Below are 14292 nucleotides of genomic sequence, written 5' to 3'. Positions count from 1 at the left end.
ACTTATTCATCCTACATAACTGCAAGTTCATACCCTTTGCCCTATGGCTCCCTATCCTTCCACCCCTTCAGCCCTGGTAACCACTGTTCTACTCTCTGCTCCTATGTATTTGACTTAAAAATTCCACATATAAGTGAGACCATGCAGTATTTCTTTTTCTGTGTCTGGCTTATTTCACTTAGCATAATGTTCTCCAGGGTTATCCATGTTGTCACAAATGGCAGTATCGCATTTTTTAAGGCTGAATAATGTGTGTGTGTGTGTGTGTGTGTGTGTGTGTGTGTATACACAATTTCTTTATTCATCCATCCACTAATGGTCATTGAGGTTGAATCTTGGCTATTGCGAATAATTCTTCAATGAACATGGAGTGCAGATATCTCTACAAGATGCTGATTCCATTTCCTTTGGGTATCTATTCAGCACAGGGACTGCTGGGTTGTATGATAGTTTTAGTTTTTTGAGAAACCGCTCCAGTGTTTTCCACAATAGCTATACTGATTTACATTCCCACCAACAGTATACAAAGGTTCCCTTTTCTCCAGATCCTTGCCAACACTTGCTATCTCTTATCTTTTTGATAATAGCAGGTGTAACCTAACAGGTGTGAGGTGGTGTCATTGTGGCTTTGATGTGCATTTCTCTGCTGATCAGTGATGTTGAGCACTTTTTCATATACCTGTTGGCTGTTTTTATGTCTTCTTTGGAAAAATACCTATTCATATCCTTTGCCCTTTTTAAAAAAATTTTTCATGGCAGTAGTGCAATCTCAGCTCACTGCAACCTCCACCTCCCAGATTCAAGCAATTCTCCTGCCTCAGCCTCCCAAGTAGCTGGCATTACAGGCGTGTGCCACCACACCCAGCTAATGTTTAGTGTTTTTAGTAGAGACAGGGTTTCACGGTGTTAGCCAGGATGGTCTCAGTATCCTGACCTTGTGATCCTCCTGCCTCAGCCTCCCAAAGTGCTGGGATTACAGGCGTGAGCCACCGTGCCCAGCCTCTTTAACCATTTTTAATTGGATTATTTGTTTTCTGTTAAGTTCTGTGAGTTCCTTACATAGTTTGGATATTAAACCCTTACCAGATAATGGTTTGCAAATATTTTCTCCCAATCTACAGTCCACCTTTTCATTTTGGTGATTGTTTCCTTTGTTGTGCAGGAGCTTTTGGGTTTGATGTAGTCCCACTTGTTCATTTTTGCTTTTGTTGCCTGAGCTTTTGGTGTGATATCTAGTCTTTACACTCCTGCTTATCAGAAAGAATGATGATCCCTAGATAAAACAGAAGAGACATACAACAACGAAAAAAGAGTTGAGGTTGGTAAATTTGTTTTTGTATATATAATCATGATCTTAATAACTAGCTTTAGTTTGGGTCTTTGTCTTTTTGGTTAGAGCCTTGTTTTTTTTTTTTTTTTTTTTTTTTTGAGAAGCTTCTAGAAATATTCATTTAACTTTACAAGAGTACTTGACAATGGATTATTTTTGTTTAATGTCCTGAATTTTAAAAATACACATCTCTAGGTTATAAAGCTGTATTACATTTGGAGGACGATATGTAAAAGAAAGCACCATTAGATCCAATGGTTATTCCTCACCACTATTTGGGAAATAGACTAAACCAAGTTTGTGTCTATTCATAGAAGGACATCTTAGCTATGAATTTAATTTTAATTTGGGAAGAATTAAGGGTAATTCAATTCAGATTTTAAACATTTGTTTATATTTAAAATATCTTCTTCCTGCATTATATTAGATCTGAGAAGACTGGTGAAGTGAGTACTTGGAAGGGGTTACTAACTCGCAGCCAGGGAAAGGCCTATATATTACAAATCTATTGCTTAGAAACAGAAAACTGGACTCTGGAGGCCTCCCAGGCTTCTCAGACCTCTCTCACTGAAGCCTGATGTGGGTTATGTGGCCCAGATTACTACTCTTCATTTCTGCACAGCCTGCCCACACTTCCTTTGCCTTTACTCCAAGGCCATCTTTTAAGAGGAGCCTTCTCAAGCTACCTGTATAAAATCACAAACACTTCCTATACTTCTTTGCTGCTTTTATTTTTCACCTTAATTCTTATCACAATTGAAGATACCAATTTTTTGCTTCTTTGTTCATCATCTGTCTTCCTCTTTAGGATACAAACTCCACGTGGGCAGGGATTTGGTTTTTGTGGTTCACTGCTATATCTCCAGTGTCTACTACACAGTAGGCATTCAATAAATATGACTCAGTGAAAACCTGTTTACTCTTCAAAAGCCTAATTCACCTCCTCATCAGAGTCTTCCTGGATTTACCCAGTTATCACCTGCTTATGCTTCTGTAAAACTCTGCCCTCAACAAAATTAACCTCGATTTTGACCTGACATTAAAGCCCACATCTTCCCTCTTTATTATTTCAGATGTTTTAGAGATAAGTATTTTAACAAAGTGTGATCCTGCATATGCACTCTGAAACTCAATTACATACATACAAGTTATGGAAGATTTCCAGTAGAAAATGTGAAAAACTGGATTTTAATGAACTGTCAGTCCAATGATTCAGTAAGATGAAGTTCTAAAAAAACCAGCCAACCAAACCAGTTTAGTTTGAGCCTGATTCCTACCAATGAGCCAGGTTCCTAGTTTAAAGAGTTTTCAAACTATACTACAAGGTTACAGTAACCAAAACAGCATGGTACTGGTATCAAAACAGAGATATAGACAAAAGGGACAGAACAGAGGCCTCGGAAATAACACCACACATCTACAACCATCTGATCTTTGACAAACCTGACAAAAACAAGAAATGGGGAAAGGATTCCCTATTTAATAAATGGTGCTGGGAAAACTGGCCAGCCATATGTAGAAAGTTGAAACTGGATCCCTTCCTTACACCTTATACAAAAATTAATTCAAGTTGGATTAAAGACTTAAGTGTTAGACCTAAAACCATAAAAACTCTAGAAGAATACCTAGGCAATACCATTCAGGACATAGGCATGGGCAAGGAATTCATGACTAAAATACCAAAAGCAATGGCAACAAAAGCCAAAATTGACAAACAGAATCTCATTAAACTAAAGAGCTTCTGCACAGCAAAAGAAACTACCATCAGAGTAAAGAGGCAAACTACAGAATGGGAGAAAATTTTTACAATCTACCCATCTGACAAAGGACTAATATCCAGAATCTACAAAGAACTTAAACAAATTTACAAGAAAAAAGCAACCTCATCCAAAAGTGGGCAAAGGATATGAACAGACACTTCTCAAAAGAAGACATTTATGTAGCCAAAAGACACATGAAAAAATGTTCATCATCATTGGTCACCAGAGAAATGCAAAGCAAACCACAATGAGATAACATCTCACACCAGTTAGAATGGCAATCATTAAAAAGTCAGGAAACAACAGATGCTGGAGAGGATGTGGAGAAATAGGAACACTTTTACACTGTTGGTGGGAGTGTAAACTAGTTCAACCATTGTGGAAGACAGTGTGGCGATTCCTCAATGGTCTAGAACTAGAAATACCATTTGACCCAGCAATCCCATTATTGGGTTTATACCCAAAGGATTATAAATCATGCTACTATAAAGACACATGCACACCTATGTTTACTGTGGCACTATTCACAATAGCAAAGACTTGGAACCAACCCAAATGTCCATCAATGATAGACTAGATTAAGGAAATGTGGCACATATACACCATGGAATACTATGCAGCCATAAAAAGGATGAGTTCATGTCCTTTGCTGGAACATGGGTGAAGCTGGAAACGATCATTCTCAGCAAACTATCACAAGGACAGAAAACCAAACACTACATGTTCTCACTCGTGGGTGGGAACTGCACAATGAGAACACTTGGACACAGGGTGGGGAACATCACACACTGGGGCCTGTCGTAGGGTGTGGGGCTGGGGGAGGGATAGCATTAGGAGAAATACCTAATGTAAATGACGAGTTAATGGGTGCAGCAAACCAACATGGCACATGTACACCTATGTAACAAACCTGCACGTGTGCACATGTACCCTAGAACTTAAGGTATAATTAAGAAAAAAAAAAAAAACGTTTTGTTATCAGTTCTGGCTGCCACATTTAAGATTGGTGTAGAGTGTGTTCAGGAGAGAGGAGACGGAAGACTGCACTATTTGCAAGAATTGGGAATATGTAGCCTGGGAAAGAGAAGACTAGGCGGCATCATAGATGTCCCCAAATACCTGAAGTGCTGTCCTATCGATGGGAAATTGTTTCTTCTATGTGGCCTTAAAGAAAGTTGAAATTACAAGGAAATCTACTTTGGTTCAATAAAAAGGAGACCTTTTTAGCTTGTCCAGGTGGGCTGGGATGGTGTGGCCCTCGAAGGGTTCAGATGTAGGCTGGCGTTGGTGGGTGATGTAGGAGCAGTTTGTGGCTGTGCCCAATGACTGTCACAGTGCTTTGTCTGGCCAGCCCTTCCCTTGGCTGAGTGAGTTGTTCCTGGTATACATGCCACATTCCTCCCTGTCTCCCCGGCCTCCCTTTGTGTGGTGACTGTTGCTGATTGTTTCTAAAGTGCCTGTGACTTGCTTTATGCTTACAAATATTTTGTTACTAAGTATTCCAATTTGTTTATTTGATCTTCACACTTCCATCATTGCAGCAGACTTGTAAATATTGACTTTGCATACACGGAATTTGTATTGTCCACTTTCTTCACTTCCTTCAATCTGGACCATGTCGGACCCTCTATCACCTTGGACACAAACATATGGCAGATACAAGAGAGTGGTGGATATAGAACATGTAGTCAAGTATAATGCTGGGAAAACAGGATTCCAACATACTGGATGATGGTATTTGGATGGCTAAATCTGGTGCAGAGAAGAGCACTTCTTCCAAATCCATGTCATTCTCACAGGGAACACTGCACAAATACTCTACAAAAAGGAAACCCATCTGAAGGCCCACCTCTTGAATACATATTCTATTCTCCATGTTTTCATTCTTTTTCCTTGCTCCTGTGCCAACCCCTTGCCCACCACCACAAAGAACAGATTTTCTGTGACTAGTCACTGAGAGACCCACAGCATCGTTTCCACCACCCTTTAAGGCTGTGGATAAGTGGTAAACACCTGGATTATCTTTGATTCTTACTGTCTACTTAGGATATCTATAACCTGCTTGGTTCATTTCCTGGCTCAAAGAAGGTGCTCAATAAAAATTTGTTACATGCACAAACTGCTGTCTTAGTTTGAGTTACCATCACCTCTGGCCTGGACTACTATATGCCCCTTAAGTAGTCTTTCTGGCCTCTAGTCTTGACCCTTTAGTCAGTTCTTCACATATCCAGTCAGAATTATCTTCCCAACATGCTAATCACTTAATTTCCACGCTTAAAATTCGCCTGTGGCTCTCAGGATAAAGTCCAAACTCCTTACCATGGCAACCAAGGCCCCTTATGATCAGATGCCTACCTACCATCTCTCTTGGACCTCCCTGGCTCTTCACTGTCTGGCTATAGCTCCACCAGACAGCTCTTTTGGTTTATATCACCTTCTCCAGGATCTTCCAACACACTGGGCTGGGGTAAGCATGTCCTAATGTGTTTGTCTCCATGACACTCTATCCTTGCCCCTATAGCGGTTCTTAACATGTTGTACTGAAGTTGTCATCTCTATTATTAAGACTGTAAACCAGCCGGGCGCGGTTGCTCACCCCTGTAATCCCAGCACTTTGGGAGGATGAGGTGGGTGGAACACGAGGTCAGGAGTTCGAGACCAGTCCGGCCAACATAGTGAAAAAGCCCGTCTCTACTAAAAAAAAAAAAAAAAAAAATTAGCTGGGCATGGCGGCAGACGCCCGTAATCCCAGCTACTCAGGAGGCTAAGGCAGGAGAATCGCTCGAATCCAGGAGGCGGAGGTTGCAGTGAGCCGAGATCGGGCTATTGCACTCCAGCCTGGGCAACAATGCGAGACTCCATCTCAAAAAAAAAGAGTGTAAACCTCCTTAGAGAACAAATATATGCTTCTCAGTCCAGTGTCCGCACAAAAACGGGCTCACTAAATGTCTGTGGAAAGCATAAACACATCCTGCATATTTATGCCCATTTTATAGGATTCCATTGATCTTTCCTAATAGACACAGCACACATATGTGGAGTGGGTGGTGGCTGAAGTTAACAGTAGTTCCTGTTTCTTTCTCTGCCATTAACAAAACATGATTTTAGAGGACAGGATGGATAATTAAAATTTTAAAAGTCCCCCAAATTAGGGCTTATTGGTATTTTGAATGACTTTAAGTTTCTCATTTCATCTTTGTTTTTATAACATACTATTATTCCCATATATATAGAGTGAGACTTTTTCAGAGCAAGACTCTCTCTCTCTATATATATAGATGGGAAATTGTTTCTTCTATGTGGCCTTAAAGTTGAAATTACAAGGAAATTTACTTTGGCTCAATAAATACTGCTTTGGCTAAATATATATATAGAGAGAGTCTCCCTCTTGTCACCCAGGTTGGAATGCAGTGGCTGATCTTGGCTCACTCCAACCTCCGCCTCCCAGGTTCAAGTGGTTCTCCTGCCTCAGCCTCCTGAGTAGCTGGGACTACAGGCATCCGCCACCACGCCTGGCTATTTTTTTCACTTTTAGTAGAGACGGGATTTCGCCACGTTGGCCAGGCTGGTCTCGAACTCCTGACCTCAAGTCATCTGCCTACCTTGGTCTCCCAAAGTGCTGGGATTATAGGCGTGAGCCACCATGCCTGGCCCCCACGTGTAATTTCTAAGTAAACGTTTAACTTCTTATAAAAATATTCCTATAAAAACGAGTTTATATACTTCCACATTAAAAAGTGGCTAAAATGCAGAAACTGGGCACTGTAAAGCTCATGCATCTCTCCCATGGAATACAGAAAAGTGCCTTGAGGTCTGAAACATCTAGGTTCAAATGCTGTGTCAGTTACTTAGGGGTTGTGATTTAGGAGCAGTTCCTTGGATGGCTGTGAATGTTAAAAGTGTGACAAGTACTCCACATTGCACTTGGCATGTGGTAGGGGCTGAAATATTAGTTCTCTTCCTCTCCCTTATGGTTTTGAGGGAAATCTGGGAATGCAGAGGTTCACTAAGATATCATTTCTTCTTTCGCTTTTGAAATAAAAGGCGTATTAGTTTCTTAATTCAGTTTTGCTTTAATAAGCCACCTTTTGAGCAGCAGATGACTCTGTAAGTATACATGAAAAATGTAATTATGTGTAGTGATATGTGCCCCTATTGTCTCCAGTATCTTTTAAGGGAAGTAAAATTGTATTTTAAAATATAAAGGATGTAAGAAACAAACGGACAACTGTAATGTCCCAATGAATCCTGAAAATTTATTATTTGGGAGAATATCCAATACTGATTCTTTGTTTTACAGCTCATAATGATCAGAAAATATACATTTAAAATGAAAGTCAAAGAAAAGAATAATTACATATAATACACATTACAGATTTATTTGTACATAAGCAAAGCAGTACTAAAAGCATATTTATGTGCTCACAATTAGTGAACATGGCAATTTTCTGTTTAAAGCTGCAGCAACTCAAATCCTCCCAGGGTCAATAAAGAAAAACATATTGAGAAATACATTTAGGGCTATCACCATGTCTGGCTGTAAATCTATTTTTTAATCTTTCCCCTCCCCCCTTATATATGTATATACTTTATTGCCTTTATATTTCTGCTGGTTTAATATAATTAGTATACTAAATAGTTTTCTGCATTTATTTGGTTTCTAAAAATATATAAAATGCATTGAAAAGAGCTCCTGCAGCTTTCAGGCAGTCACTGTCCTGGCATCGAAAGCTTATTCTGGAGATGTAAAGCAGCAATACTGAATAAATAGTGATTGTTTTGTCTTTTTGATACAGCTGATGGCCTTCACCCCAAACTTAAAAATACTGTAGCAAATAGTATAAACATGCAACTTAAAAAAAGAACATAATATAAAAGTAACACTTATGAGCTAATTTTAACACAATATAAACCAATAAAGACAACTTTAGGTAGAAGAGGGATGTGAACACAGCACGGGTATATAAATTAAGGCCCAATTCATCAAAGGCAATGCACAACAGGAACTGCCCATCTGCCCACGCACTTTGCACGCCTGAAATCAAAAGTGTTTGTCTTTTCTGTGTTATTTCCTCAATCCATTACAGTTCTGTCTTGGAAGATGTTCACAGAAATGGCTTCAAATGAAGTTTGTTTCTCTAAAGACCATTTTGCTCTTATTCACAGAGAAAATTATCCTTTAATGCAAGTGTAAATGACACTTATGCTGGGGAAGCAAGTGCTTACATGTTCTCATTATATACTGCTATACTTCACATTTCACACCATACATTCTATTTTTTTACTGTATTTATATAGTTTTTACTCTATCAGTCTTCCTGTAGCTCTTGTTTATGACGAATTTGAACTAAAGGAATTGATGGTTAGCTCATTGATGACTGGGAGAATTAAATAGGTAACTCCTATTAATACCAACTGAAGTCTCATATTATAAAACAGTCCCTGTGTATCAAGATAAAAAAAAATAACAAATGTTATCAAACCAAAATATCTCAGAAGGACAACAAAAGGACTAGGGACACTATGTCCACAGGTGACACACTATGGGCCATTCTCTGAGGATGACAGATACTCAAAAGGTCAAATATACCAATGCTATTCCAAATTATTTCTTGGCAAGATAAAAAGATCTTTAAATGTATTTAATACTTATAGAAAATCACAATAAAACAAGTTGCAATATGTTTTTTTTTTAAAAAACCCACAAAATATTATAATCTAATTTAGTATTTAGAACCTGAATATTCCCCCCAGATGAAAGTTTTATATTTGGTATTTTTGTATACCATTGCCCACTCCCCTCCGAAATGTGTCCAAGATGTGGCACTTATCTAAGTCATTGGTATTTGCAATAGATAAAAATCATCACAAATATACTAAAGTATCTTCAGATGTTCCTATGAAAACGAGTTTTTTCCTCTGATTCTTAGAAAATATTCCTTAGATATGTGCTTCCAGAACTAATATAACTAATTAAAAAGTACAGTTTCTCAATGTATTCATCATATTCACATTTCTATACTTTCCTCATCTAGGAAATTTTTAAAAATCTGTAATCAGGCCTATGAAGATTATTTGGCAGCTTGGAAATTCTGATGAGGTTGTCAGAGAGATTAACTGTGACACTATGCTGGGAACCCAAGACTACTGCAAGTTGCTAGGATGCTGCTTGTCCTTCTTTAAAGTTATTAGGTTAATTCTGATAACAATTTATAATAAGTTGGATATTGACAGCGTTTTTCATGGTACGCTAAGGCACCTCTGAAACTTCTAATTGCAAAGTTTAATACTGCCTCCAGTTTAACATTTTGACTTAAATAAAATGTGATCAATTTATAAAATGTTTTTCTTTGTGAATAAGATCTTGATGTCTCTGAACAACAAAATGACTTTATACAGAATGACTTATTGAGAAATAAGGCATATATTGGGCATATGTAAATCACTACTGTCACAAAAGCTATAAAGTATTTTTTAATCATTCTAATTTTAAATATAGGTAGATAGAAAATAATTATTATAAATTGTAAGCAAATGTGTACAGGTTGTGGTTATTTAGGTAAGAATCATTTACTTCAGTTATTTGCAAAGTAACATAATGGCAAGATCAATTTGATAACTCCAAGAACCCAAAGAAAATTATATCTTCAGTTGAGGTCCGCCACTTAGCTGCACTAGAAAAGGCAACTCTGCATTATTACTTTCAGTTCTCTAGAAGCTTCTACACAGTCTCATAGCCATTCTTAAAAGTTTTCATAGGAAACCTAAGTAGAGCAGCATTGTCAGCATTCACTAAACCAAAGTAAGTCAAATGTGTTAAAACATCCAAAGTTGCCTTCATGCATAAGACATCTCTCTATTGTTACCATAGCATTACTATATTAATTCACTTTTATTTTATTGCATGTAAATAATAGAGGATATAATTTCTTCAGAATTAAAACTACTTTAAATTTCAGATTAAAGTCTTAATTATACTGTACCAAATGTAACCAGAGGGAATGTAAAAATGGCTAAGTGGTGTCTGACTGAATCTGTCTAAATATTACTTGTAAATCTTAGTTAAGTCACTACTCATGAAAAAGGTGTTGACTCATTTTCGGTTTTACAAACAAAAAACATCTGTACAAATGGAGATTAATGTCTTGTAAAAGTCAAGCCTAAAAATAAAAACATATGCTGAATTTTACTTTATTTCCTTGCTAAAAAGTACCTAGGGTTTAATCTCCTTTCCATCTAAGTGACTGGAAGAAAACACAATGGTCCATAATACACAGAGTAAATGATGTGCGAGCAATACCTTACCCATGGTGTGTACACCAATAGATCATACACATGAAGCGGGTTATTTTAAAATACATTGCTTAAAGCAATGTTCCTGAAGCAGACCAACCCAGCCCTCAGATACCTATAACTTATGTTAGATCAATTCTGAAGATCCGTGAGTGTAAATGATAAGACAGGGCAGAAACAAAACACATGATGTATCAGGAAACCCCATGCCTGTTTGGATACATACTTAACAATTACATTTTTGTTCAACAGTATCTGAAACACTGCAAATGTTTTAGACATACAATTTACCTCATGAAAAATATCTGTTATGCTATGTGGCCACAAATATACTTGGAAATATTGTAAAGGAAAGACTAAATTCCAGATTTTAAAAAACCCTGAATTCTTTCACCTAATTAAGCACTGGCTAGGACAGTTTCACAAAACAAATGCAAGCGGCTTCCTCTGGAGTTAGTTTTGATGGTGGAGCACCCTAGGACACTTGTGTAGTGTAAATCAGCAATGCATGGATGGAGTCTGGCAACATGCACACAGTCATAATCACACAATATATAACGTAAGTCAGTCACAGGATAAGTCAATAAAAATATTAAAACATCAACATTCACACATTAATTGATTACATGAAATAAATTAAACTAAGCCAGTCACAAATTTCTCTTCACTCTTAAGTCACGGTTTATGTATGTATACACACTATATAATACTTTCCTAAAGCTCTCAAAATACTACAAATAAAAACGAAGGCTTTGCATTACAGCTGCTGGACAAAAATATCAACACTGTTGATGTGTGAAAACACAGTTTCTTTGTTCTTTAGCATCAGTGCACAGGGTATGGCTCCAAGTGGTATGCAATTTAGGAGAGAAAAAGCATACAGCGGCTTGTGGAATAGATCCTCTGTTCATCATTGGCACAAATCAAAAAGGAAGTTTGCTGTCCTTGGTACCTCTTTTGTGTCTCCCCACGAAAGACAGATAATGTCATACATATATGCCTTCAGGATTAAAACCAGATGAGATAGGATTCTGCAGAATGCGGAGATTACTGGGGAGCTGCCGAGATGAACCAGGTCGCTTCAGAGACCCAGACTGGAATGGTGCCTCTAAACAGGAAACAAAGAAAGCCACCTGGTGAACTAGTCAACTTGGAGTACTTAGCAATATAACAAATTAGACTGCTTCCTGCCCCAAAAGAGAAAACTGCACAGAGCAATAACTGCAATCCCCTGTGTGCCCTGGACTGGGGGAGAAGAGGCTAAAACCTTCTCAGGTCTCTTTGATAAACTACTTTTTGGTGATTTGAACAGTGAATGATCTTTACAAAAGGCAAATATTTTGCTTCTTTTTTTGGTTGCTCACGCCATATGCATACACAGGTTTGGAATTGTCTTTTAAGTATCAGTACAAATAAATAATTTTTAGAAGAAAAAGAAGGAAAAAGGGGCATAAGGAACAGAGCCAAAATTCAAATTAACAGACTATGACTCATACACTTCAGAAAAAAATTTTAATAAAGAAGCAGTTTAAAACTAATGATATGACATTTGGTGATTACATGCTCACCTAAGTAAATACATAACCTAAATGTTACTGGTTTTCCTCTAGAAACGGGAAATAAGTTAAAAAAAAAAAAAAAAAAAAAGAATTTTTAAGTGTCCCACTTGAAAATTAGCTATGAATGTGAGGGTAATATTTTGACTGAATACAAGTAGTTTATTCAAAATTAAGCAGATGGTCAGGCATGCTGGTTCATGCCTGTCATCCCAGCACTTTGGGAAGCTGAGGCAGGCAGATTGCTTGAGCTCAGGAGGTCGAGACCAGTCTGGGCAACATGGTGAAACTTCATCTCTACAAAAAAATACAAAAAAAGAAAAGCAGCCAGGTGTAGTGGCATGCACCCGTAGCCCCAGCTACTCAGGAGGCTGAGGTAGGAGCATCACCTGAGCCCAGGAGGTCAAGGCTGCAGTAAGCTGTAAGTTACACCACTGGCGTTCCAGCCTGGGTGACACAGTGGGACACTGTCTCAAAAAGCAAAAACAAAAAAAGTTAAGCAGTGAGAATAAAGGGAAAAGAAACCATATTTCTCAACATCTTACCCCTTTCAATGTCTGCATGTGAGGCCTCTATTTCAATGGGCTCCGCTGGCAAAACGGTAACTTTTGTCCCCGTCTGCTGGATAAACTGCTGGAGATTGACTTGCCGCAACTCCTTAGTCAACTGCTCCAGTTCCTGTTCTTTGTCCTAGATGGAAATTATTACTTTTTAAATTTGAGGATTCACTACTGGACAGTGCAAGACATCTTAGTGACAATCCTTCTGTTAAATGTGGGGTATCTGCTTTCATAAAAGGACATGTAACAAATCTGGTTTCTATGGATACGATGGGCTAAAGAGGTCACTTCCACTCTGTGGTGTAGGCCAAGACATAAGCCAAGGGAAAACAACAGTTTCATCAGTCTGTCCTCTTAAATGCGATGCTTTCCTCTGGAAAACCATTATGCATCCTTATGAAATAAATATGTCTATAAACTTTCATTAAAAAACAAAAACAAAAACGGGTTTCTCAGCCTGTAAACTCATTGGTGGAAAATAAAAAGAAAAAAACCCCACAGGTTTTCACCCATCTCTGTGTTATAGCAATCTTGCTAAGTTGGTCACAAATTTACATAACCACTTCACATTACTATGACTACAAAGTTAACTGTAATTTGGCCCATGGATTTAGAGTTCTTGTTTTTTGTAAGCTGTTTCAATTTTCATGTGATACATTATTGAGATTTATCTTATAGCATAAGGAAAACAAGATTCCCACAAGATTCTCACAATGGAACTCTTAAATCCTTGACAAAGATTAGAGAACTACAGAGCCTTAAAGAAGGAGATCAAGTTTGGACAGCTGGAAAGCTGTATAAGCAAGGAGGGACATCCTATTATTTAAATAGCTTTTTATTTCTTTCTTTCCTCTACTGTATACAAGAAAAAGTACCCTGGCTCTACCCAAGCTGGGTGGGTCTCAAGGATTTGGTAGGGGTTGGGAAGAGATTAGAAGTGAATGGTTGTTTTCTCCACTTATTTGAGTGTAGGGGGTACTTGGGGACATATCAATATTGGATTATCAGACACTTTTCAGTGGGTTAGAAGGATTTACTAGTAATGACTGTGTTGTTGGTGCTTTCTGTAAGTGATATCAAAAGCAACACAACTTCCAATTGTACCTTTTTTAAAATGTCAAAATGAATCTCAATAGTAAAATACTGACAAATTAGAGGCTGCCAACCTTCTACTGCATGAGAAATTCTTGATTTTCAAAATTTGGGTGGTAGTTTTATCTCTTACTACAGATAGTCATGGAGAAAGGAGACCACATCAGTTCTTCCTAAAACCTCAGCTTTCCCTGACTGTGGAACTAACTGTTGATATTCTAAAGCAGCTCTTCTCAAACCTCACTGTACACAGGCACTACTTGGGCATCTTGTTTCAATGTAGATTCTGAATTTCTTACAAGTATACCCTGAAGCTGCCTGGCATGGACTACACTTTGAATAGTAAGCTCTAAACCAGCCAAGTCCAACAGAACCTCCTCCAATGGTGGAGATGTTCTGTGTCTGCACGGCCAGTACAGCAGCCACATGTGCTACTGGGCACTGGAAATGCGATCATGTGTGACTAAAAACAGAAGTTTAAATTATTTAATATTTTAATTGTCTTATTATTTAATCTTAATTTAAATTTAAATAGCCATATTGTTATCAATTGTGTCTCTTTCTCATCTCATCTGATAGAGACTGTTTGATACATCTTTGCAACTTTCGCAACATAATCACAAGGTGTTTTCAAGAATGGGTATATCCAGGAAAAGTAAGTTGAGTGATTAGGGTTTAAGTGGCAAAATATAAATCTTCTT

General features: G+C 37.9%; 1 protein-coding gene across 1 annotated transcript in view; it reads right to left on the bottom strand.

Moving 5' to 3' along the window:
* Positions 1–7324: 7324 nt before the first annotated feature.
* The window catches only part of RASSF8 (Ras association domain family member 8), a 47525-nt gene continuing 40557 nt past the window's right edge, over positions 7325–14292 (bottom strand). Inside the window, exons 4-5 of the mRNA XM_037990247.2 lie at positions 12485–12629; positions 7325–11491 (exon numbers count right to left, since the gene is read on the bottom strand). Of these exons, the coding sequence (XP_037846175.1) occupies positions 11370–11491; positions 12485–12629 (267 nt within the window). The 3' untranslated portion in view covers positions 7325–11369. The remainder of the gene's footprint in view (positions 11492–12484; positions 12630–14292) is intronic.

This window comes from Chlorocebus sabaeus, chromosome 11, assembly GCF_047675955.1.
Source record: "Chlorocebus sabaeus isolate Y175 chromosome 11, mChlSab1.0.hap1, whole genome shotgun sequence".
NCBI classification, from domain to species: domain Eukaryota; kingdom Metazoa; phylum Chordata; class Mammalia; order Primates; family Cercopithecidae; genus Chlorocebus; species Chlorocebus sabaeus.
Note: the sequence above shows the minus strand (reverse complement) of the source record. Positions and strands in the feature narration are given on the sequence as shown.